The sequence below is a fragment of the Phytophthora cinnamomi genome, assembly GCF_018691715.1.
Source record: "Phytophthora cinnamomi strain GKB4 chromosome Unknown Contig128, whole genome shotgun sequence".
NCBI classification, from domain to species: Eukaryota; Oomycota; class Peronosporomycetes; order Peronosporales; family Peronosporaceae; genus Phytophthora; species Phytophthora cinnamomi.
The window spans coordinates 301,581-323,534 of NW_027151061.1; the positions used below are offsets into that span (position 1 = coordinate 301,581).

Genomic DNA, 21,954 nt, shown 5'->3' on the forward strand with positions numbered 1-21,954 from the left:
ATCTTTCGGGGACGACAAGACGACCTTACCAACTGCTCTGTGTCGTATTGTTGGTGTACTGCCCGAAGTAGCAGTGCCTCAAGGAACTTGCTGAGCTTGTGATCCCGACGAATGTGGCGAAATTGATCATACAGAAGGCAACTCCTGCAGACGAGAGATTTTCGTCAGTATTGCCAATACAACGATAATAGACTCTAGTTCCAAAGTTCCTTGGATCGATACAGTGTCCAGCTTCTGGTTAATCTGTGTAGTGGATTGAACCGGTACAGGACCGGTGTCATCATGAACTCGCAGTATCGTAGATCTGTGGCCCAGCAGAGCCACGCGTTTAGCAGTCAGTTCGAGTTACGCTACGGAATAGAAACTTCTCTTCGATCTCACCTAGGTCTGCCGCCGTCTCCGAGCGTGGACGCACTACAATCTGATATCTATCGTACCTGCGAAAACAACTTACCAACTGCAAGCCTGCTGTCGTCGCCGTACAAGTGTTGTATATGGACGTTTGTTTATCCCTGCTCAAGTCCATCAGACCACTTGCCACCTGTCCCCGTTGGATCCATGGGATCGATAGCACCGTCATCACGCTTCCGTCTCTTATTTCCGTGTTGAGCTTGAAAGCTAATGGGGTGTGAGTTGCCGTGGATGCCTGCTGCGGGGCGTTTGTTGGGCGCTGAGTTTGAAGGCGCGCCAGCTGATACTGTTGGTCGAGACGACGTCTGCGTCAAGTTGATAGTAGCATCGCTCGTTTTTGCATCTGCTCTCACATTTGCGCTGTTTCCTGCTGGTTTCCCACAGCCTTTCAGGATACTGTCGAGTTTTGCTTTTGCCTCCAGGGCTTGTACTAGTAGCAGTCCAGGAATGAAACGCACTGTGTTCAGCAAAACAAAAGCATCAACATACAGAAAAACACAATGCTTACCTAATGACACGCTCCGCGCAACTGGTCGAGTCCACGTCGTCTCATTCGTCTTTCGATTCCAATAGTAAGCATCCCCGCTTGCAGCATCAGGCACTTCTTCCCACCCACTACACCGGAACACAAAGCACTTATCAGTTTCCAAAACATCAAAACTAGCATAGCTGACGGACACGCACTCGATCAGTTGGTCCCCAGTAGTCTTGGCGTCTGCGGTCTTTTCTGGCGTTTGCTTCACCAAGGTAATTAAACGAAGCGATTTCCTCCGTGAGCCTCCCGAGCAGTTCATGATTTTCAAAAAGAAAGCTAAGTTGCTTACCTGTACCGCCGAACTTCCAGGGCGTTCCCACACTGTCTCCTGAGTTGACTGCAACAAAAAATAAAATAAGGTCGACCCGCCGTTGGTCTTTCTGGACTGCACTCAGATGAGCTCATCGTCTTTGCTGCTCACCTCGTTCCAATAGTACGGGTCTCCAGACACCGGGTCCATCACTTCCTGCCAACCTGGAGGTAGGGCGTTATGATATGTCGATTGAGTGTCCAGCCTGTAGCTCTCCGTCTTCTGCTCGATCTGGTGCGTTTTCTGCAGCTCTTGAGCGCGCCTTAGTGCCACTACATGCAGCGTGTTGTCCCTCACACGGGGGTCGAACTTGTCGGCTGTAGACGGCTCTCGCGGCTGTGCGCCAAGCACGCGGCGCTGAGCCACAGCAGACGTAGCATTGGCCGTCTGCTTCTGCCTCTGTTGCTGCTGTTGCGCTAACTCGCGCTGACTGGGTCCGCTACCTGTACTGTGGAGGTACTTGAGAGCTTCAGCACGAGCTTTCTGAGCCGCTAGCTCCTTCTTGAGCCGCTCAGCGGCGACGGCAGACTTCGGCGGCATCGACGCACGAGGTGGGCGTGTAAATTGTCGGAGTGGCGACTGTATGTCAAATTGATGGTTGGCGTATGTTCTGTCAAAATCTCTTAAGCTGAAAATTCTGAAATGCTTTAAAAGTGAAGGTCAGCATAAGAGCAACTTCAACTTGGCGATGGCAAAATATGAGGTAATGGATACAAAGCGGAACGATCGACGAACTGGCAAAGTGCCGCTGGTCAACGGAGACGTGTCCTGCAAAGTATCGGACACTCTGCTTCACAACGTCGTTTATTTGTGTTCGACCATCATGGCAATCGGGACTCGCGGCTCTGAAAATACCGTTGCCTGACTGAAAATACCCCTCGTCGCGGCTCTCGTTGGTTAGTTATTTTGAGGGTCGTGTTGTAAGCACGAAACTTCGCAGTCGCTAACATGTTGTGATGACCATTGCTCCTCATTCTCCATCCGGAGCTCCTGACTGCAGATTGTGCTGCCTGTGGAGCGCGGCCAAGCATTCGCTTTATTCAACGTGAGGATCGAGACGTGCACCATGCTCAGAAGGTAGACTTGAGCTATCTGTGCGCAATATACACATTCTGGAATGAACTTATAGCACGACTCTAATAATTGCAGCCCAGTGCACCACGCGGACGATGATTCGTGCCCTGATCCGGTAACAAATCATCAAAGTCAAGAAATCCGCCCGACATCATTGCCTGCGCCTCTTTCTGGTGCTGAGGTATGTGCATTCACCAAAGTAAACACGACTCTTCTCGCGTCTAATCAAAAGAGGGTTTGTAGGCCACACAAGCGCTCTTGAAGGCGAAAATCCGTGAAATCCAGTCGAGCCCCGTTCTGACGCCAAAACAGAAAGCTGAGTCAGTGCAGAACCTTATGATGAAGGACTGGAACGACGCTAAATCCAAGGCGGGCGCTGCAAAAACGGAATGTGACTCTGAGGCCGAGCGCAAAAAACGATCTTACTTCGTACGGCAGTGGATTGCTTTGTGCCAGACACATTTGTACTCTCGTCTAACGTGCCGCGTACACTACTTTCAGGATGAATCAAAAACGGTCTTGGGGTGCAGTCATTACCAGTACGTTGGCGATTCAGCAAATCGAGGACAGGCTGGAGTTAGTTTTGACGTAGCCTTTGTTGTTATTCATGTCAGGCGAAAGTGCAAACTACTGAGTAAGTGCTGCGGGAAGTGGTATTCATGCCGCTTTTGCCACGGTGCGTGTTGTTGAGTATATTTGCACGTGCCAAACCTTGCGCTAAATCCAACTACTGATTTCCAGATGACAACGAGGATCACCCTTTTGACCGCTACGCCACCAAGTCAGTATCGTGTATGAAATGCGACACTGTTCAGGTACTGATAGACGAACGAACGACAACTTCCTGAGCCTCAGCCAAACACTGACAAAGGAATCTTTCTTGTCTCGCTCTAGCCGATCGGGAAAACCTGCTGTAACGAGGATTGCAAATGCGAGTTCGGCCGCTACTACTGCGAGGTGTGCAAGTTCATCGACGACGACAACAGCAAAGACATCTATCATTGCGACAAGTGCAAAATCTGCCGCATCGGCAAGGGCTTGGATATCGACTACTTTCACTGCGACCGCTGCAATGCTTGCATGAGCATCAGTCTGAAGAAGCACAAATGCGTGGAGAGGTCGCTCGAGTCAGATTGTCCGATCTGTCACGCGTACATGTTCACCTCAACGACGCCGGTCATGTTCCTCCCATGCGGTCACTGCATGCATGTTTCCTGCTATGAAGAGTACACGCTCGTACGTAGGTCTGGCTGCCTGGTGCCATTTTTCTAGCTCGATAACAATTGTTTGTGCTGCAGACAAACTACATCTGCCCTTTGTGTTCTAAATCTCTGGGCGATATGGAGCTGTACTTCGCCAGCATCGACGAGCTTCTGGAGCGCGAGCACATGCCCACCGAATATCAGGACTACAAGTCGCTGGTTTACTGCAGCGACTGCGAGCGCAAGTCCACGACCAAGTTCCATTTCGTTTATCACAAGGTGCGACCTCGACACTAACTTACTCCTCCACTATGACATTGGAAACTCAACTGTTGCTCTCTGCTTTGACCTTTGTAGTGCCAGTATGAGGACTGCATGTCGTACAACACCAAGTTGCTGCGGCAGTTCAAAGACCCAGAGGGGCAGGTCCCCTGCGGCCCCGTCAGCCAAAGTCACACACACTAGCACCTGCGCACGAGAGGCCAAGATGGACGGAAGTACTCAAAAGGACTTAGCTAAAAACAGCCACTTCGAATCCAGTTGGAAGTCGAAAACTGGCCAATTCAGGCACCTACTACGCAGTATTTTCTTTTGTTTTTGTGGTATGTACGACCCAGTTCTTGAGGAGTTTGACGAATGGAGATGTCGCCGTCCTCTACACACATAGAGTCGCTGGAGTATGCTCTAGCGCCCGAGGGGGTGACACGACACACCTCGGCTCTTCAACGCGGCGAGACACTTTTCAGCGCCCCGAGCAGAGAAGACCCTTGCATGCGAGCCCTGATAAATTCCCACAGCGCAACAACTACAGTATCTAACCAACATCCACGTGCAAGTGACCGCTGCTCGATCAAATTGCAGACTGAGCTCGCCACGTACTCGTCGGGCCTGAACCGACTCATCTCATCCATTCACTGTGTTCTAGTATATTGACCAATCGTATGCCGTTTCAGTCAACTTTCTTGACCAATCGGCGATGCGTATCAGTGCTTCAACTTGAGATGGCTACATTTGTTGCCAATTGCAGCTGTACATTAAAACGTGGTCGGCGCCGGCTGTAGAACCATAGCATGAACTACCCGATTTTGGGACCCTCGCCGCTTCTCGAATCGCGCTCGAATGACCGGGTCGTGGATCGATTCCGACGAAATCTCGATTGTACGGAACAAACACCTCAGCTATCACAATCCATCCGACGAGCAAGCTTCTGAGCTGCTTCGTTGTTGCCGAATAGAGTGAATGCAACGTCAACGGCACTCGGAATGCGCCGCACCTGCTTCAATCCATCTTGGACTACTTGATCGTAAACGAGTCGCGTGAAGATGAACGCACTCCACACAAAGCGCTGGCCGAGCAAAGCAAACGAAGTGGGGCGAGCGGTGGGTGTTGTAGCTCCCAAGGTAGCGTCTTCAACAAGTGGGTGTCCCGTAATGAGCTGCGCTCCCAGCCCTTTCTGGACGATTCGTTGCTGGAGATCTAGCAAGAGCTGTTGTATCTCGTCTGCAGGAGTTGCCTTCTGTATGATCAATTTCGCCACATTCGTCGGGATCACAAGCTCAGCAAGTTCCTTGGCTGAGAGCGAATCGGCTCCAATAGTTCCATCAGCGATCAGACTTGATAACACGGAGTCGATATCAATGATATCATTCAAAGTATCCGATTCGTCAAGGCAGTACACCAACAATACGGCACAGAGCAGTTGGGTTTAAGCAGCGAGAAGTCAACCGTGCGATGGGCACCAAACAGCTCTATGTCGAATGTCTGTTCAGCATGGCACAGTGCTTCAAGCTTGGGATTTTTCTCTTGGGCGAGTTCCCCTCGCAGCAGGCTCAGGCCAATAGTAAAGATATTCTTCCACCTCTGTTGCCACTTTCAAGACCGTGGACTTCTCTCCCCAAGATCTCGACACTTTGCCAGATTGTGTAGGGAAATAGAAAAGTACCAATCGGATTGTTTTCCGAATGAATGGACGTGTTCAGTTTTTCAAATTTTCTTTGATGGTAAACTGATAGAAAATATATGGTTGTGCTAATCTAGTCTGCAGCACATGGCAGAGAAGTTCTCTTGAATCAGTCCCCTATCGTTCGCGAAGACTTGCTTCTCGTTCCCAGCTTGGAGGGGTTCGTGGTGACCTCTTCTTGCTTGCAATCTCGTGCTCAACAGACAAGTACGACTGCTGAGCCCACTGTGGAGCGCGCATCAACGGCAGCTTTGCTTGAAATTCTTCGTCGGTCAAGCGTACATCAATAGGCTTCAGGAACTCGTAGCTGCTGAACACGGGACCAGCGTACACAACATCATTGACGACGAAAAAGGCCACCACTGGATCCCCCACACCAAGATGCAGCACACACCCTGGATCGCCGTGTTCAACTGACCGACTGTCCGTGTGTACGTCCACGACTAACACGTCGCGCTCACCTGAATCCTGTCGGGACTTGTAGAAGAGTTTTGGATACCATCCGTTGTATTGTGTACCTCCACTTCCACGCCGCTCCTCCATCACCGATTTCATGAACTCCACTTCCTTGTCGGTAAGTTGCTCATGAGTAGCTTGACGTATGGAAATGTCTTCCAAAATCTCCATTGTTGAAGCAAAATCTGTCAACACCTGGCTACGATATTCCATATCAGTGGATTTTGCAATCGTCCTAGCTCTCAATGCCAATTCCCTCATCCTTTGCCAAAATACAGGATACGGATCCACCATGCCATCAGGATATTCACAACGTGTGCCACATGTGTAGCTTTGCTTTGCGTACAGCACCGTATCGTGTCGAAGTTGAGTGAACGACGCAATTTGGGTGTTCATTTGACGACGTTCCCAGGTGCCTGAGTGGAACGTGCTGGCGTCATTTGGAGATGGTCTCGATAGCGCTCGAAGTGCTCGAAGCCATAGCGTGCTGATACTTGCACTTTCAGTTGCTCCACTACTCGACCCGACGTTTTCATCGCAGTCATTGAACTCTTCGTCGATCACTTGACGCAGTGCTATCAAATTCGACGCGAACGAGATTCCGTCTCGATGCCGAACAAACACCTCAGAGCTATCACAATCATCACCATCTGACGCTTTCATCCGACGAGCAAGCTCCTGACCTGCTTCGTTGTTGCCGAATAGAGTAAATGCAACGTCAACGGCACTCGGAATGCGCCGCACCTGCTTCAATCCATCTTGGACTACTTGATCGTAAACGAGTCGCGTGAAGATGAACGCACTCCACACAAAGCGCTGGCCGAGCAAAGCAAACGAAGTGGGGCGAGCGGTGGGTGTTGTAGCTCCCAAGGTAGCGTCTTCAACAAGTGGGTGTCCCGTAATGAGCTGCGCTCCCAGCCCTTTCTGGACGATTCGTTGCTGGAGATCTAGCAAGAGCTGTTGTATCTCGTCTGCAGGAGTTGCCTTCTGTATGATCAATTTCGCCACATTCGTCGGGATCACAAGCTCAGCAAGTTCCTTGGCTGAGAGCGAATCGGCTCCAATAGTTCCATCAGCGACCAGACTTGATAACACGGAGTCGATATCAATGATATCATTCAAAGTATCCGATTCGTCAAGGCAGTACACCAACACTACGGCACAGAGCAGTTGGTACAGGTCGTCTTGTTGGCGGTCTCCTCCAGCGATACGGAAGTCGATAGCCCCGACCCACATCATCGCACGGAAGTAGTGCTGAAGCTTTTCTGACTGAGTGTAGTGTCCGCGGGGTTTAAACAGCGAGAAGTCAACCGTGCGATGGGCACCAAACAGCTCTATGTCGAATGTCTGTTCAGCATGGCACAGTGCTTCAAGCTTGGGCTTTTTCTCTTGGGCGAGTTTTCCTCGCAGCAAGCTCAGGCCAATAGTAAGGTATTCTTCCACATCTGTTGCCGCTTTCAAGACCGTGGACGTCTCTCCCCAACCCGACAACACAGCCTGACACTTCGTCAGACTCGAGGCCAAAATTTTGTCAAGCATTGAAAAAAGATGGGTAGTTTCCAACTCAACGAGAAATGCGTCAAAGCTGCGATGCCACGCGTGCAAGATGGAGTCCGTTGTCACGAAGACGGGCAAGTCGTCCGTGTATAGTCTGTAGTAGATTTCCCCAAAACTATTGGCTTGCATCCGCTGGGAGGCGACCACGCCGTTTGCAGCCAGCTTCTCCTTTTCTGCTGCTGTCAGACGGAAGTCGTACCTGCGATCTTTCCTCAGTGGATGGTGACGTGTGGACTGCATGATGCCCCGCATGTATCTCTCTCCGTGAGTTTCCACAGCTTCTTGGCGCTTCTTCCTCATCTCTTCTCGAGCTTCTGCCGGGTTTGCGTCGAACAGGTCGAAGAACTTGCATTGTTCTAGGACGATAGGCTTGTTGTCAGGTGAAGCGGGGGGACACGACGGGTACTGCTCCACCAAGTCCTTCGACGTCAACGACGTGTCAGTTCGCGACAACGCGGCGGTGAATGCTGCTCCAACGTCGCCTCCGCCCATAGCTGTCTTGTTGTTTTAGCTGACCGACTGTAACTCGAACCTTGTTCTTGCTCACTCCCAGCAAGTTGCAAAATGAGCAACGAGAAAACTCGGAAAAAATGCCATCAATTCACCGTTGAATCGTTCTGAAGTGTCGTTTTTGAATCGCACAGTGAAAGTCGAAGTTGAAGTTGAAGTGCGCATTTTGCGGATCCCGACCGACCGGAGCAGCATGGGGCGGCGAGCACGCGAAGAGGGCGGTGCGTTCCTCCGCTTCGGGCGCTTCTAGGCTCTCTCGCTCACACTCTCGAGGGACCCACGACCTCCCAGCAGCAGCAGACAGCGTCGACAGCGAGCGCCGTCGCCGCAACAAGCAAGTGAAGCTGCTGCGCGACGGTCAGAGGCCGCGCAACCAACTGCCGCCTGGACAGACGAGAACTAACAGCAGCACCAACGCCACCTACAACACCTGCAACAGGCCAGGGCTGCAGCGACGGCGACTGGGGCTGGAGGACGTTCCTGGAGAAGCTGCACTTCTTCCTGGACAACGAGACGGAGGGGGATTCCCTCGCGTGGCTCGAGGACGGCGTCCGCTTCGTCGTCCACCAGGCGAGTGAGGCGCGGCTCGAGACGTGGCTGGGGCTGCGGGGCTGCTCGCTGCATCAGGTGCTGGAGGCGCTCAACTTCCACTGCAGACAGGAGCTGCACTGGGAGCACGCCATCTACCGCCACGACTGCTTCGTTCGCGGCAACCCACACAAGATCGACGAGATGCTGGTAGGACGAGACAGCTCGGGGTTGGTCGGTAAGGAGGTGGCGGACATGGCCATGCCCAGCGTCGCCTACAGCTCGGCGCTGAAGCCACTGGAGGTTCGACTCAGTCTGTCGGACTCCCACTCGCAGTCCTGGGAAGTCACCATCGCACCGAGCGTCCTGCCCCACCCAAACTTCGACGGTGTTGAGTTTTTCCACTTTGAAGAGAGTTTAGGTGCCGGGAGCAGCGCGGAGGAGAACTCGTGGGAAGACAACATGCTCGACAACTCGGATCAGTGGAGCGACCACGACTTGAACTCGCCCATGTGGTGGTCCCAGCGCAGCGACTTCTCCAGCATTTGTACGGACGATCTGTCGGACATGGACGCACTCTCTCAGATCAGTGGATACTACGGGTAGTCAGTCCATGGCACGATTGCGGCAGCGTCTCGCACGGAAGTCACCTTGGAACACTGAAGCATCACAAGAAGCTGGGCTATCGGTATCAAACAAAAGTCTAGGGAAGTGAGTTTGCGGGTAAATTGCGTACTCTGGCCGAACCAGGCAGTCGTTTTTGATGTGCATATGCCGTATTCCATCTACCTTACACAGAGTTCTTGCGCTGGAAGCTCGCGTTCGAGTTGTCAGGGTCCGATCGGTCACCGCTCAGGCTTTCGTCTTCTGTCATGCCCACCTGCACCGAGTTGAGCGGTGCCGCCTGGGGTGGCAAAGCATCGCTGGAGTCGAGCGGCACAACGCCGTCGTTCGCGTCGCTGGAGACGTCAATTCCGTAGAAGTCGTAGATGGTCTTGACCGTGACCTCTGTGTCCTTGCTGTTGATGTCCTTGTGGTAGGCCTCGAGCGCGAGCCAGAACAGCGGCACAATGTACAGCGCCGAGAACACGTCGAGCGTGTAGTGCTTGCGCGAGGCCACAATGAGGAACGCGATGGCGATCTGCACGCACACCATGATCGTGATGCCGTACTTGTTGGGCCAGTACTTCCAGATCGTCAGGATGAACGTCATCGTGTAGATGGTGTGGGAACTGAACATCAAGTCACCGCAGCCGTTGAGCGAGTCCATGCGCGTGAACCACTCGCTCACAGTGGGCGGGTTAAAGTCCGGGTTGGGGATGACGCAGGGCACCGGGTCGTCCGGGTTCGCGGCCAGGCACGACTCGTTGAATTTGAGCTCGCAGTGGGCAGCGGGGGACGGCAGCGCGGTCACGAGGAACGAGATGCAGCGGAAGACCAGGCAGATACTCAGCTGCAGCAGGCAGCGCTTGAGCACGATGACCAGGTAGCGCGGACGGCCGGGCTCCTGTCGGAAGAGCGGGATCGTCAGCACCAGGACGATGGCTGGGCCGAAGACAGCCGCGAACACCAGGATGTCCGAGATGGAGGCCGCGAAGCCGGTGAGCTCCGACATGAGCTCGTAGCCGACGTCGTACAGCGTGAAGCGCTGCTCCACCGAGAGGTAGTGGGCCTGGATGTAGTAGGCGATGTTGTGGAAGATGGCATGGAGGTACTGCATGATGACGCACGGCAGGATGATCTTCCACTCGCGCTTGAGCAGCTCGATCTCGATCTTCACATAGTTGAGAAAGCTCTCCTTGTCGCGGAGCTGCCAGACCCTGCCCATGGTCGACCGAGTGGGAAGAGGAGACAAGAAAGGGAGGTTGATGGGGGGTAGCGAGCGCTCAGGCGTGAGTTGAGTGCTGCGCTGCGATCAGACGGAACTGAACTGTACATCATCAAAGAGGTCAGCTGTGAGTGTCAGGGGTGAGCGTTCCGCTGGAGGTTTCAGGGACACGAACGTACCTCGGCACTCTCCGCTGCGTGCTGGCTTATTATCGAGTGGCGAGGACCAAGACGCCCTGCTGTAGACCTCCTCTTCCGCTCGTGGAACGGCGACGTGCGCGAGTGGCCTGCTGTTGCGTTGTGAGTTCCCTTCAAAGACGGGCTCGGCACGACCAGCCTAATTATACTGCGATTCCGAAATCCTGGAATTAATATGTTGGGACGCAATGATAGCACCACTGTAACCACTTACCTATGCATCGTGTACCTGCAGTAGTTGTAGTCCTGACGAAATCGTTTCACTTCATATCAACAGCGAAGGGGATTACGCACTCAGCACGATCATTTGGAGCAGATGATGGCTATGTCGCAGTCGTCCATCGCAGCATAGCCTTCATTTCGACAGGCGGTGGGCATCTGCACCTGCACCCGCGGCCTGTGCACACAGCAATACCAGTACTGTGACAGCATGGCTTCTCGTCGGCGGCGCCGTGTCGCTGCTTGATGTTGCCTCGAAACACTCTCCACCGAGAGCCTAATGATAGATAGCGGCGGGTCCGTTTCGGCACTGCCGAGCGCAGCACTTCCGGCTGGATTTTCCTTCAGTGGGCCGTGAGACTCCGGCGAGCATGAAGCGACTGAGCCCTTCTTCGCCGCAGGACGCCGCCGAGCAAGAGCGGGGCGCGCACCTCCAGCTCGCGCAGCGCCACCGGAAGATCGTCGCTGGCAGCTTCAAGGGCCGCAAAGCACTCGAGCCCGAGTTCGCCACGCCCGGCGTCGTGGGCAAGCTCGCGCTGAGCTTCACGACCACCGGGCCGCTGACCAAGCACGCGCGGATCACCTGCCAATTGCCCGACCACGGGTGGACGCTGCCCACAGCTTCGCCGCCCAATGTTGTGCTGCAGCTGCCGTCTCCGAACGAGCACGCGGCTACCGCGGCGCTGCCTCAGGTGAAGATGACGTGGGGTCCGTCGACCCGGACGATGGAGTTCACGTTGCTGAACGAGAGTGTCATCCCGGCGGATACGCCGCTGGTGCTGGTGGTGTCTGGGGTGGGCACCCCAGAGAAGGCAACGCCGCAGGGCGAAGCGATCGTCACGACTTTCGAGAAGCTGGTGGTCAGGAGCACCGTGCCCACGTCCACGCGTGGCGGGCAGATTGTCGATGGTCCAGCTGCATTTACAATACCGAAGATCGTGCCTGGGTCGATAGGTGGGGTCAAGCGCTGGAGCCCGTTTAATTGCTGTCCTGGGATAGTATCTGATGTGACACTGGCGTTTACGGTCAATGGTAAGATTCCACAAGGAGGAAGATTGCTCGTGGAGCTGCCCCCGGATGGATGGGATATGGACGGACAGCCCAAGGTGCAGCTCCGCACACCGGTGTATCATAATAAAGTGATCTCTGCTTCTTGGGACTCCAATCAACACACGCTGGAGATTTATCTGGGTGCTGATGGAACGTGTATCGCTACGAAGACGAACGTGATATTGACGATCACCGACGTAAGGAATCCAAAGAAGGAGACGACGCTGTCAACAGTAGCAAATGCAGCTAGTGAAACGGCAGCCGCAGCGCGTTTTACGACCCTGTCGGCAAGTGGTGGAGTGATCGATGGCCCCAGCCGAGTCGAAATGGCGCGCATTAGCGAGCTCCGCGAGCGAGACTTTGAAGTCCTCACCAAGGTTCTCGATGCGGATGCAGCGGAAAACGCAGCCGCCGAGGAAGGCATCGCTATCGCTGCAGTCCCCGATATTTTGCGTCGAGCAGGCTTAACACTGTCGGACGAGTTGTACGAGTCACTCGTTGTGCCATGTTTTCCAGTCCGCGACGCCCTTCTAAGCGTTGACCAAGACAATAACGAGAGTGCAATTCCCGACACTGCTCGTTCATCCGATTCGGTGGCGACACCCGATGCCCCAGCACATGATCGCCTTTCTAGAGATGAGCTGCTCAATGTGTTTGCTCTAGTGTACGCTCCAGCGTACAAGTACGGCCAGGAGCTCCGTTTAGCGTGTGGTCGAGGACACCTGGGTCTCGTGCGAGAGTGGATAAGCCGCGGCTGCAATCCGAACGCTGGAGATGCCTCGGGCTGGTCCCCCCTGCATTACGCCGCCGACTACGGCCAGCTCGACGCGTTGAACCTGCTTGTCGAGATGACGTCCCCGCAGCCAGAAGCCGACAGCAATGAAGACAGCAAAGCAACGACAATGGAGATCGACGCCCGCGATGGCCACGGCTGGACTCCGCTCATGTGTGCAGCAGCAAACGGCCACGTCGAAGTCGTCGAGCGACTCCTGGAGCTTGGTGCAAGTGTGTCCTTGACCAGCTCCGAGCACCGCTCCGCTCTTCATTGGGCTGCAAGTCGAGGCATGGGCGCCGCAGTCTCCGCGTTGCTCGCCGCCGACGCAGACGTGAACCTCGTGGACCGCTGCGGCTGGACCCCACTACACTGCGCGACGCTGCACGGCAACTCGAGCTGCGCAGCTCTCCTCATCGAAAAGGGGGCTGACCAAGCAGCGAAGGACAAACTGGACTACCTGCCTCAGTTCTACGGGGACGCAGCCTTCCTGTCCGCCATAACAGGTAGCAACACCATGTGAAGAGTCCACACTTCAACGTGTCCGTCTAGTCTATGCTCCCGCGTTGACACGCATCGTCCCCATTGGTTAAACGTCCGCTCGAAATTCCCCCATTGGTCAAAACTCCACCCGGTTTGCGCAAGCGGCCAACAAATCTTTCACTCCACAAGAATACCAGCAGCGCGAGCAGCTCCGGTAGCATCACCGTCTCATTCCGCTTCTTGCTTCTTGCGCTGCAGCCATGGCCACGTCCGTCGGAGCCAAGGTGCTGGCCGAGGTGTACCGCCTGCACCACATCCCCCTGCCGCCCATCACGCTGCAGGCGCTGCTGAAGCGTGGGCCGCGCACCAGCGCCGCCGTCGCCGCGTCGCTGCAGAACGATCCGCAGGCGCTGACCAAGTGGCGCGAGGCGAACGCGCCCGCCATCGTCACGTCCGCGCAGCTGCTGCACCGCGAGGTGCCGATCCGCATCGCACGCCGCATCGTGGACCTGGAGAACCTGCCGGACGAGCTGCCGACCGCCGCGCCCATCGTGTCGCTGCGCGAGCAGCTCCTGAGCAGCTTCGACCAGTTGCTGAGCTTCCCGCTGCCCGCCAACCTCGCGGGCGAGCGCGAATTCGTGGAGCTGCACCGCAAGATCCGCAAGGAGCACGCCTCCATGCACGGCAACATCGCCGAGGCGGTGCAGGCGCTCGAGTACGAGTCGCAGGGGCTCAGCGAGTCGCTCGACAACTTCTACAACTCGCGCATCAGCAACCGCCTGCTCGTGGACCAGCACCTCGCGGCGCAGACCCCGCAGCCCGGCTTCTCAGGCATCGTCAACGACGAGTGCTCGCCCGTCAAGATCGCACAGGACATCGTGCTCAAGGTGCGTCCGCTCTGGACCGAGAGCCTCAACGGCGAGCAGCTGCCCGAGATCATCGTCAGCGGAGACGAGGACGCCACCTACCGCTACGTCCCGCAGCACATCGAGATCATCCTCACGGAGGTGCTGAAGAACGCTGTGATCAACAGCGTCGACGCGGCCAAGCGGACGGGCACGAACTCTCCGCCACCGGTCAACGTGCTGATCTCCGGTGGACCGCACGGCGTGTGCCTCAAGGTGTCGGACCTTGGAGGCGGCATGACCCGCCAGGAAGCCAACGCGCTGTCCAACTACTACCACACGGCGACGTCCCCGCCATCGAGCGGATACGACCCCATTGCCGAGAACCTGGAGAGACGTGCCAGCGGCCTGGACTTCTCCGACTCGTTCGGTCTCCGCATCGCTCAGCTCTACGCCAAGTACTTCGGCGGCGAACTGGCGATCATGCCCATGGAGGGCCACGGCGTGGACACGTATATTTACATGAACTGCCTCACCGGGGCCTCGGAAGTCAAGTAAGATAGGTCGATTCGTCATCGGCGGCAGTGGTTGGATGAGTTGGTTAGCTTCTGGCAGAGAAAAATACAATGCAGTGTGCACGACCAGAGTTGGGATTTTTACTCACGATATATCGATGCAGAGCTGGCGAAACGATGAAGCGTTTCTTGCTCTATTTTACTTGGTAGACGTGAACCGTTTTCATGCAAAGGCGACGAAATCCGTGCCATGCACAGTATTCCGTTCAGGCTATTTGTTGTGAATGAGTTGGATCTGCAAGATGCTGACCGAAGCAAGCAACGCTTCGGCCACCCACTCGGAGTTCTCGATGAGTCGGAGTACCAGCCTATGTGGAAATCTAAGCCGTAAGCGCCCCGTATCAAACACACTTTACAGATCTGACGGGTCACTAACAGGTTGATACTCCAGCGACACTCCATTTCCCCAGGAGCTGGGGTTAATTCTACTTTCAGACCAACTCGCGACTATCAAGTCTCTGCGACTGACAGTGGAGCTTGCTAGGGCTCCATCACAAAGTACGTGGCAATATAATTGTTTGCAAACTTTAGCTGAACTAACGGCTCGCCTAGTTGCCATCTTTACTGCTATTCCACCACAGCAGGAATGTGTACACGGACGCCATTCTCTTGACGCGGTATCTCGTTATCTGAGCGCAGAATGGATACCATGCGGGTAAAGTGACCTGCATCACAGCAGTTTGACGGTCTATGCCTTTTACTAAGATAATTTTACTCAAATTCTGCAGCAAACCCGTGGTGTGGGAAGCGTGTTTGTCGACAACGTTAGACGCAGACGAAGAATCCGATTCCAGGGTGGTTCCTTTACATATTGCGGAGTGTGCATTTATCAAGCTAGTTCTTCATGCGCCCCGTGAATGCCCTCGAAACCAGTCTCATCAGGTACTGTCGCAATGTTGCTACCTCAGGCAACTCTCGCATCACCGATGAGCTAACTATGCCGTATCCACCAGGTTGTTATGGGAGATATTGAACTCTTTGGGTCATTTGGTGATCAATGTCTTTCACGGACAACCAGCCACGGTTTTGGTCGCATCTACCGCCCACTGTCACTGTCTGCAGGCGATGACAACGACGAATTACAAGAAGTGTTGCTAGATGCGGGCGTCCCTATGGATCTTGTAGCTCACCTTTCGAACACATATGAATCTAAATTGTCGATCGAAGTCGCTAAAAAGTCGATCGAAACTGTTCCTGAATCAAACCTCCAAGACAAAGAGTCTGCGATTGTTCCTGACAGCACGACTGCGTCGGAACCTAGAGAAACAAACGCCAACGAAGACAGAGAACCACCTTCACCGTTTGACAGCGTACTGCGACAGTATGTAGAGCAAACAGCTCGGGAACGAGCTGTGCTTGAGGATATTCTTGACGCAAAGTTTTCCGACCTTAAACACGATATATCTCTGTGGCAATCCCCAACGATATCTCCGACAGATCCTACGAACAGTAACGAGATCGCACTGTATACGTTTGGAGCTTTCTTCACACAATGCTTGCTTTGCGGTGGATCGGATATCCAATTGATTTGTGTACAACTGGCTGAACGTTCTGCTCGATTGCTAAGGCAGGTTATTGGGGCGACCGCCGCGTTTGAGGGTATTGTAGCTCTTATCGTTCTCGTTATTCGGGAAACAGAGTCCTCGCAAGTATTTCAGGGAGCTATTCATCTTGCCCGTACCGTATTCCTGACCGAGGTAGCCAACACGAACAACACACCACTTCAACCACAGTTGCTGACACCACACTTTGGCGCCTCGTCGACAAATACGTTATCAGTGGGGCTATTAGATGATATTGCTCGTCCCAACTGGAGCTATGGACTTCGAATAATTCTGGAGTGGAGTCTTACAAGTCCCTTTTGCTGGTCGGTTGCCCGTCACGGCGGAGGAATAACTTCGAGCAGTTTACGGAGTGCCAAATCCTCGTTTCAGTTCGCTACTGTGCCACCATCAATAGACAGGGGATTTCTCCAGTTCATCCGCCTACTCATCAAACAGGACTTAACCCGGGCAAGCTTTTTCGATGAGCTTCTTGACCTAGAGCCTATGGATAATGCGACCGGGTCAATTCTCGCAACAAACCGATTGCGATTAATTCGCCTAGTGCTGCGAAATGAAATAATTCGTTGCCAGGTCGCAACGAACGTTAGCGCCAGTATCCATGTCCTGTGCAACAACATTATGGACCCCACAAGTACCCCCACGCGTAGTACTAACAATGACCTGTCACGGCTAGCTTCGGAGTGTCTAGACGAGATCAATCGACACCAAACCAGCTACACCAAGAGTCGGTTGATTGCTGTCAACAAACATCTCGAAACTTCAAATAACTCCAAATGTCACCACTCTCATTGTCACCATCATACGGCACTTTATATTCAAGATCCGTTCACGGATGCTGATGCTACCACGTTTGTTACACTGTTGCAGCGATACTTTTCGTTCCAACCTCGCCCCAACGCGCTTTATCGGCATTCATTTGTCCGTGCGAATAAAAATACCGAAGACAAGGGCGGAGAGAAGTTTCTTGAATCATTGAGTAAAGGCAACATTTCTTTTCAAGGACGAGTGGTTGCGCGAACGCCTCCAAAAGGAACTTTTCACGACAAAATCCAGCAAAACAGCGCTCCATTTGTGTTTGACATTGGTACTGCGATTTCCAAGAAGTCGCGATCGTCGCATCCAGTTCGCATCAAACAAATTGTATCCAGTTTTGCCACCTTTCGAGGAATAGTCGAACAGCGAAGTGATCCTTCAACGCGAACGAGCAAGGTTTCTCCTGATGATAAGACACAAGACGCATTAGCTGCACCAGCAAAAACCGCATTAACGACGAACACTTCATCCACCATGAAGAATGTGGAGCCCACCACAGTTGCTGTAAACACTTCATCCACCGTGAAGGATGTGGAGCCCACCACAGTTGCTGTGAGTAGCGTCAATAAGGCTACGATTATTGATGCAGATGTTGCAACGAGCCCAATTCAGGGTACGCATTCTGCAACAGGCAGTGACGTCACAAAGCAAATGCTTTCGGTTCCTTCACCGCTTAGTGAGCGCCCTGGAGAAGTTCCTGCTGGGGCTCAACAAGAAAAATTGAAACCTGACGACATGAAGCAGGTGAATAATGCCAAGTCGCCTGATCGACCAAAAAAACAGTCAAAAGACAAAAGCAAGGAGAAACCCAACAGTAACGAAAGACGAAGTGCGAAGGATCCTGACAACTGTATATTGCAATAAGCTACTGTATCAGGATCACAGATCACCGAAGCGATTATTGTTCTCCTATGGGCGTCGGACTTTTGCCGTTCTTTCGATGAAGAAGTTCATACCGCTGCTGATGTACCGGAGGTAGCTTGCTGACGTAATGCTTTCGTACAAATTCCTCGTCTACATCGTTACAAAGTGCGAGTACGAGTTGCTTGGCAGCCTCGCGAACCAGAGCACTTTCGTGCTGGTCTGCATCACTCAACAGTAAAAAACGCAGAATACGCCGAGGAGCAATATCAAAGCTTGCACAGCAATGAAATGATAGTAATAGCGCTGATAACAGTTTCAGCAATGCCAGAAGCTGCTGATCTGAAAGCTGAAAGTTTTTGCTCTCGACATGCCTTAGGAGGATGTGTGTCACAAATGTTCCTCGGGTGCGCATTGATCCAGCGATCTGCAGAAAGGATGTCAAGGCGTCAGCTTTCCTTGGTCATGAAATGTAATGCTTTCACGATCAATATACCTTTAAAAGAGTAAATGCTGCAGCATTGCGGATTGGTGCGTCGCGTGAGTCAAGTCTCTCCACAAGACTATCCACAATTTCGATCATCTAAACCACGGACAACGGTGTTTTGCCACGTTAGTCCCACACATATGTTGCATACTGTATTCGCCTACTTACTTACATCCAATTTTGAAGCAGACGTATCTTGAAAATACGACAATGTAGTCAGTAGTGAACGTAGAAATGCACACCCAGCAACAAACACTTCGATATTGCTGTCATCCAATGCTGCGATCAATATTTCAAGAGTTTCCTCGTCCGTTATCGCAAGTTGGCGGATTAGAGGAACTGTTCGACCTATTGAATCATTTGCAAGTCGCGATAGTATCGCTTCTTTTTCTTGACTCGGACTGGCATTGAATCGCTTAAACACGTCATGGTCTTTGGACTGTCGAATCTCTGTAAACAATTCGTGGTCATTCGTCCTAGGTGAAGAAGATACCAGCTGACAAAGTTTAATTTCCTGGCGTTTTCTTCGTCGTTCAAGATCTGCAAAGCTTCCCAGTAGGTTGTCTGCGGTGTAATAGTCCGCATCTCTTTGTAAGTTCTCGAGACTAGTTGGCTCTGGAGCTCGCTCGAATAAATTGATCAAACGATTTGCCTCTCGCTCCAAAATAACCCACGGCTGGACGAACGTATCATCGCCGACGAACTGGGCTAGCTGCTTACCAATTTGAATTTCAGCAAAAATTTGCTCGGGGGTCTTCCGCTCATGTGTGTCTTTGAAGTAGATATCTGTAGCGCGAGGTGATTTGGCCACGAGAGTTTTTATTTGTTTGGAAGACACTGCATCGTAGGCACTGTTGGCTCGCCGGCGAGGTGACAGTGAATTATTTGTGCCACTCTTCCTGGGAGACGGTATCATAGGTAGCACGACACTTGTGGGCTGCGGAGGACCTAACGCTGCCACTGATGCCAGCCCAACTTGACTGAAAAGATTGCTCCGTGTTTGATGGCACGAATGCAAAACTAAGCGTAAGTGGGTGAGTTTTGAGCTGGCGCGGGGAAGTTGAACTTCTTGAAGCTCGCACGCAGTTGCTTGCATTGACTCGTTGCTGAGGAAGCACACGAACCCAAGCCGCTCAAATCTCATTCCAGTCGTGCCGTCATGGAGCCCGTCGCTCGAAGCCGACGACGTGAAAATCTCAACTCGAGTCGCTACTTTGAACGGGTGCGACAGTAAATTCACCTGTTCAATTCGCGTTGGCAGGCCGCGGTTGACCCGAAACACCAGCTCCTGGGGGAACTCGCAGAATTTCTCCGACTCCCAAACCGTTAGTGGACCTCCTCCTGGCCGCGTCACGTTCGTCGCGGGGAAGCGCTCGTCCTCGCTGGAGCAGAACACGAGCTCTAGGTGAGCGGCGGCCCTCTCCGCGTCGACCATGCCCGCACTAGCGCCTCCCGACCGGCTCATCCCACCAGAAATACACGTCTAGGATCACCAAAGTGACCATCACTCCTCTTTAGAGTGCTGGTCGTTGAAGTTGCATGTTGTATGCCGTTTGTCAGGTCCAGAATGATGGTACCATGTGTGTGGCGCACACAAGTTCCAGAATGCAATTGTCACAATTGTCACAGTTCAATACGTGAGAGCGGGCACAAGTAGGTCAAGCGAGGTCAAGGCAAGCGGCGATGCCGACGCTGAGCGACGAGGAGCAGGAGCTGATCCAGAAGGACCGCGAGGCCAACCCGGGCTGCTTCTACTCGACGGCGCTGTCGCAGTCCTGCCGGTCCATCAACGGCGACAGCAAGTGCGAGGTCATCAAGAAGATCTTCCGCCAGTGCCCCAACGCGCGCAAGGAGCTCATCTCGAACCGCAAGGAGATCACGGAGGACGAGCACGGGGGCGAGGCAGCCGCCGGCGACTTCTTCAACCGCGAGCGCATGGACCCGCGCAAAGGGTACGGCAACTGGGCTGGCAGATGAGAGAGAGAGAGCTCGACTGACTCTGTTTGGGTGCGTTGAATTGGGCAGAGGCGACCACGAATTCGGCGCGTTTTTCCAGCAACGGTGAGTGAAATTGGGTCAATTTCAATTGGATTGGGAAATTGGGAGTGGCTTTGCTGAGTGTGTGGGTGATGCGGACGCAGAGGCGACGACTTCGAGGCCCAGATGAGCCCGTTCGACTTCCTCCGACAGGAAATGCTGCGCCCTTTTGAAGGTACGAGATGTGGCGACTGCAGGCTACTTGGGAGGAGAAGCTCATGGTGGTGGTTTGGTGGTACTGTAGACTTTTTCGGCGGCGGCATGCTGGGTCGAGGCGAGTTTAACCCGTTCGAGGGACTGGAAGGAGAGTTTGAGCGGATGCCGGTGCGCCCGCCGTCGCCGACGCCCCACCGACCGTCGCGACAGACCCCGTCGAACCCGCCGCACTACTCGTTCCAGCCCTCACAAGGCAAAGGATCCAATGGTACGGAGCTTGGATGTTGTTGGTGTTGGGCAGTAGTGATTTCTAATTTGGCTGGTGACGTTGTGCAGAGGCCGACGCAAAAGTGCGCGCACAAGGCAAGAGTGACATGTTTGCAGACTACTCAGGCCGTGTCGATGAAGTGTAGGAGAATGCTGGGTCATATAGTGTGGATGTGCTGGCAGACATCCTCCCCGACAAAGGTGTGCGGCCTGGGAAGACCATGCTTGGTCTGATATATTAAGCTGGCTGGGGCCTTCGCCTTCGACTCGAATGATTGAGCGTCCAAGTTGAAGCCTTGGCTGCATAGGCCAGTAGCCTATCTGTTGAATAGACTGCCATTTTGTTCAATATTGCTGAGGCAGCGGGTATCTTTCGCATCTGCTTCATAGCACGAGAAGTGGAGCTTTGTGCTGCTGCACGTCACATGCGCCTTGAGTTCGTGCGGCCGTCAGCAAGCTCCGGCCGCTCGAGTCCGCACTTACGAATTTGAGTCGAAGGACGAACAAGTCAAGCCGAAACTGAGGAGCATGGGCGGGGGCGACGTGACGGCTGCCTTTGCGGCGACTTTGAAGCAAATCGGCACCAACTTGACGCCAGAAGACCTTCTCATGCTGTACCCCATGGCGAGTGAGAGCGACAAGAAAGACGCCACGCCGATTGTGCTGGAAAAATGCAAGTACTTCGATCTATTTGATGGGGATCCTGGTTATATTGATTCGGTACTTCAGGAAGAAGAAGGAAGAGTGATCTCGACTGGGCATCACCCGCTGAAGCTGCCAAGGTTCGACTATCGTCTCACCTCTCGTGAGAAAGCCAAATTAGCTGCCAGCGGGGTTCTCGCGGTGGAACGCATGCCGGCCAAGAGCTTTGCGGATGCGTACGACCAGTTGTACCGCGATGATATGCCAGTTTTCGTGACCTCCGACTCCGTGTTGCACGCGTGGCACCGCAGCTTCGACGCGTTCCTGGTCGAATTGGAGGTTGAAATTCTTTGTCCTACACTGGATAAAGTCCTTGAATCCACGCTTTCGAAGTGTCGAGATGCCATCATGGCTGTCGCCGGAAGAGACGTCAGCGAAGTGAATCCGATGCTCGATGTAGAACTGTTCCTTTGTGTGGGGCTCAGTCTTCTCCGAGGAGAACAGCTAGGCAGTATGCCTGAGAACTCAGCCAAGCTGGAATTCTTGCTAACGTTAATCGACGCCGAAAGAACCATGGAGGCGGAGATCTTTTCGGCCAAGAGGGAGATTGATTT

General features: G+C 53.5%; 9 protein-coding genes across 9 annotated transcripts; 7 read left to right on the top strand and 2 right to left on the bottom strand.

Annotated features, from left to right (window-relative positions):
• Positions 1-506: 506 nt before the first annotated feature.
• On the bottom strand, positions 507-1,796 carry IUM83_15509 (WW domain; the record flags this gene model as incomplete). The annotated part of the gene is made up of 5 exons (XM_067940329.1): positions 507-841; positions 920-1,026; positions 1,096-1,148; positions 1,236-1,283; positions 1,368-1,796. The coding sequence occupies 5 exons, from the start codon at positions 1,794-1,796 to the stop codon at positions 507-509; spliced, it is 972 nt and encodes a 323-aa protein (XP_067780201.1).
• Positions 1,797-2,322: 526 nt separating this feature from the next.
• Positions 2,323-3,997, top strand: IUM83_15510 (putative RING finger protein C2F3.16; the record flags this gene model as incomplete). Its single annotated transcript, XM_067940330.1, has 9 exons — positions 2,323-2,333; positions 2,406-2,511; positions 2,574-2,759; positions 2,832-2,869; positions 2,945-3,006; positions 3,072-3,145; positions 3,225-3,566; positions 3,629-3,811; positions 3,890-3,997. The coding sequence occupies 9 exons, from the start codon at positions 2,323-2,325 to the stop codon at positions 3,995-3,997; spliced, it is 1,110 nt and encodes a 369-aa protein (XP_067780141.1).
• Positions 3,998-8,208: 4,211 nt separating this feature from the next.
• Positions 8,209-9,149, top strand: IUM83_15511 (WW domain; the record flags this gene model as incomplete). The annotated part of the gene is made up of 2 exons (XM_067940331.1): positions 8,209-8,236; positions 8,455-9,149. 2 exons carry the CDS (start codon positions 8,209-8,211, stop codon positions 9,147-9,149), a joined length of 723 nt encoding a protein of 240 aa, XP_067780142.1.
• A 184-nt stretch (positions 9,150-9,333) lies between these two features.
• Positions 9,334-10,371, bottom strand: IUM83_15512 (Transmembrane protein; the record flags this gene model as incomplete). Its single annotated transcript, XM_067940332.1, has 1 exon — positions 9,334-10,371. The coding sequence occupies one exon, from the start codon at positions 10,369-10,371 to the stop codon at positions 9,334-9,336; it is 1,038 nt and encodes a 345-aa protein (XP_067780139.1).
• A 787-nt stretch (positions 10,372-11,158) lies between these two features.
• IUM83_15513 (Calcium/calmodulin-dependent protein Kinase type 1B) lies at positions 11,159-11,922 on the top strand (the record flags this gene model as incomplete). Its single annotated transcript, XM_067940333.1, has 2 exons — positions 11,159-11,741; positions 11,825-11,922. 2 exons carry the CDS (start codon positions 11,159-11,161, stop codon positions 11,920-11,922), a joined length of 681 nt encoding a protein of 226 aa, XP_067780140.1.
• Positions 11,923-12,163: 241 nt separating this feature from the next.
• Positions 12,164-13,132, top strand: IUM83_15514 (histone H3 (Lys9) methyltransferase SUV39H1/Clr4, required for transcriptional silencing; the record flags this gene model as incomplete). Its single annotated transcript, XM_067940334.1, has 1 exon — positions 12,164-13,132. One exon carries the CDS (start codon positions 12,164-12,166, stop codon positions 13,130-13,132), a length of 969 nt encoding a protein of 322 aa, XP_067780223.1.
• Positions 13,133-13,352: 220 nt separating this feature from the next.
• Positions 13,353-14,495, top strand: IUM83_15515 (mitochondrial pyruvate dehydrogenase kinase; the record flags this gene model as incomplete). The annotated part of the gene is made up of 1 exon (XM_067940335.1): positions 13,353-14,495. One exon carries the CDS (start codon positions 13,353-13,355, stop codon positions 14,493-14,495), a length of 1,143 nt encoding a protein of 380 aa, XP_067780105.1.
• A 5,426-nt stretch (positions 14,496-19,921) lies between these two features.
• On the top strand, positions 19,922-20,844 carry IUM83_15516 (uncharacterized protein; the record flags this gene model as incomplete). Its single annotated transcript, XM_067940336.1, has 5 exons — positions 19,922-20,190; positions 20,264-20,299; positions 20,380-20,450; positions 20,520-20,699; positions 20,768-20,844. 5 exons carry the CDS (start codon positions 19,922-19,924, stop codon positions 20,842-20,844), a joined length of 633 nt encoding a protein of 210 aa, XP_067780138.1.
• A 382-nt stretch (positions 20,845-21,226) lies between these two features.
• Positions 21,227-21,848, top strand: IUM83_15517 (uncharacterized protein; the record flags this gene model as incomplete). Its single annotated transcript, XM_067940337.1, has 2 exons — positions 21,227-21,692; positions 21,826-21,848. 2 exons carry the CDS (start codon positions 21,227-21,229, stop codon positions 21,846-21,848), a joined length of 489 nt encoding a protein of 162 aa, XP_067780222.1.
• Between the last annotated feature and the right edge of the window lie 106 nt (positions 21,849-21,954).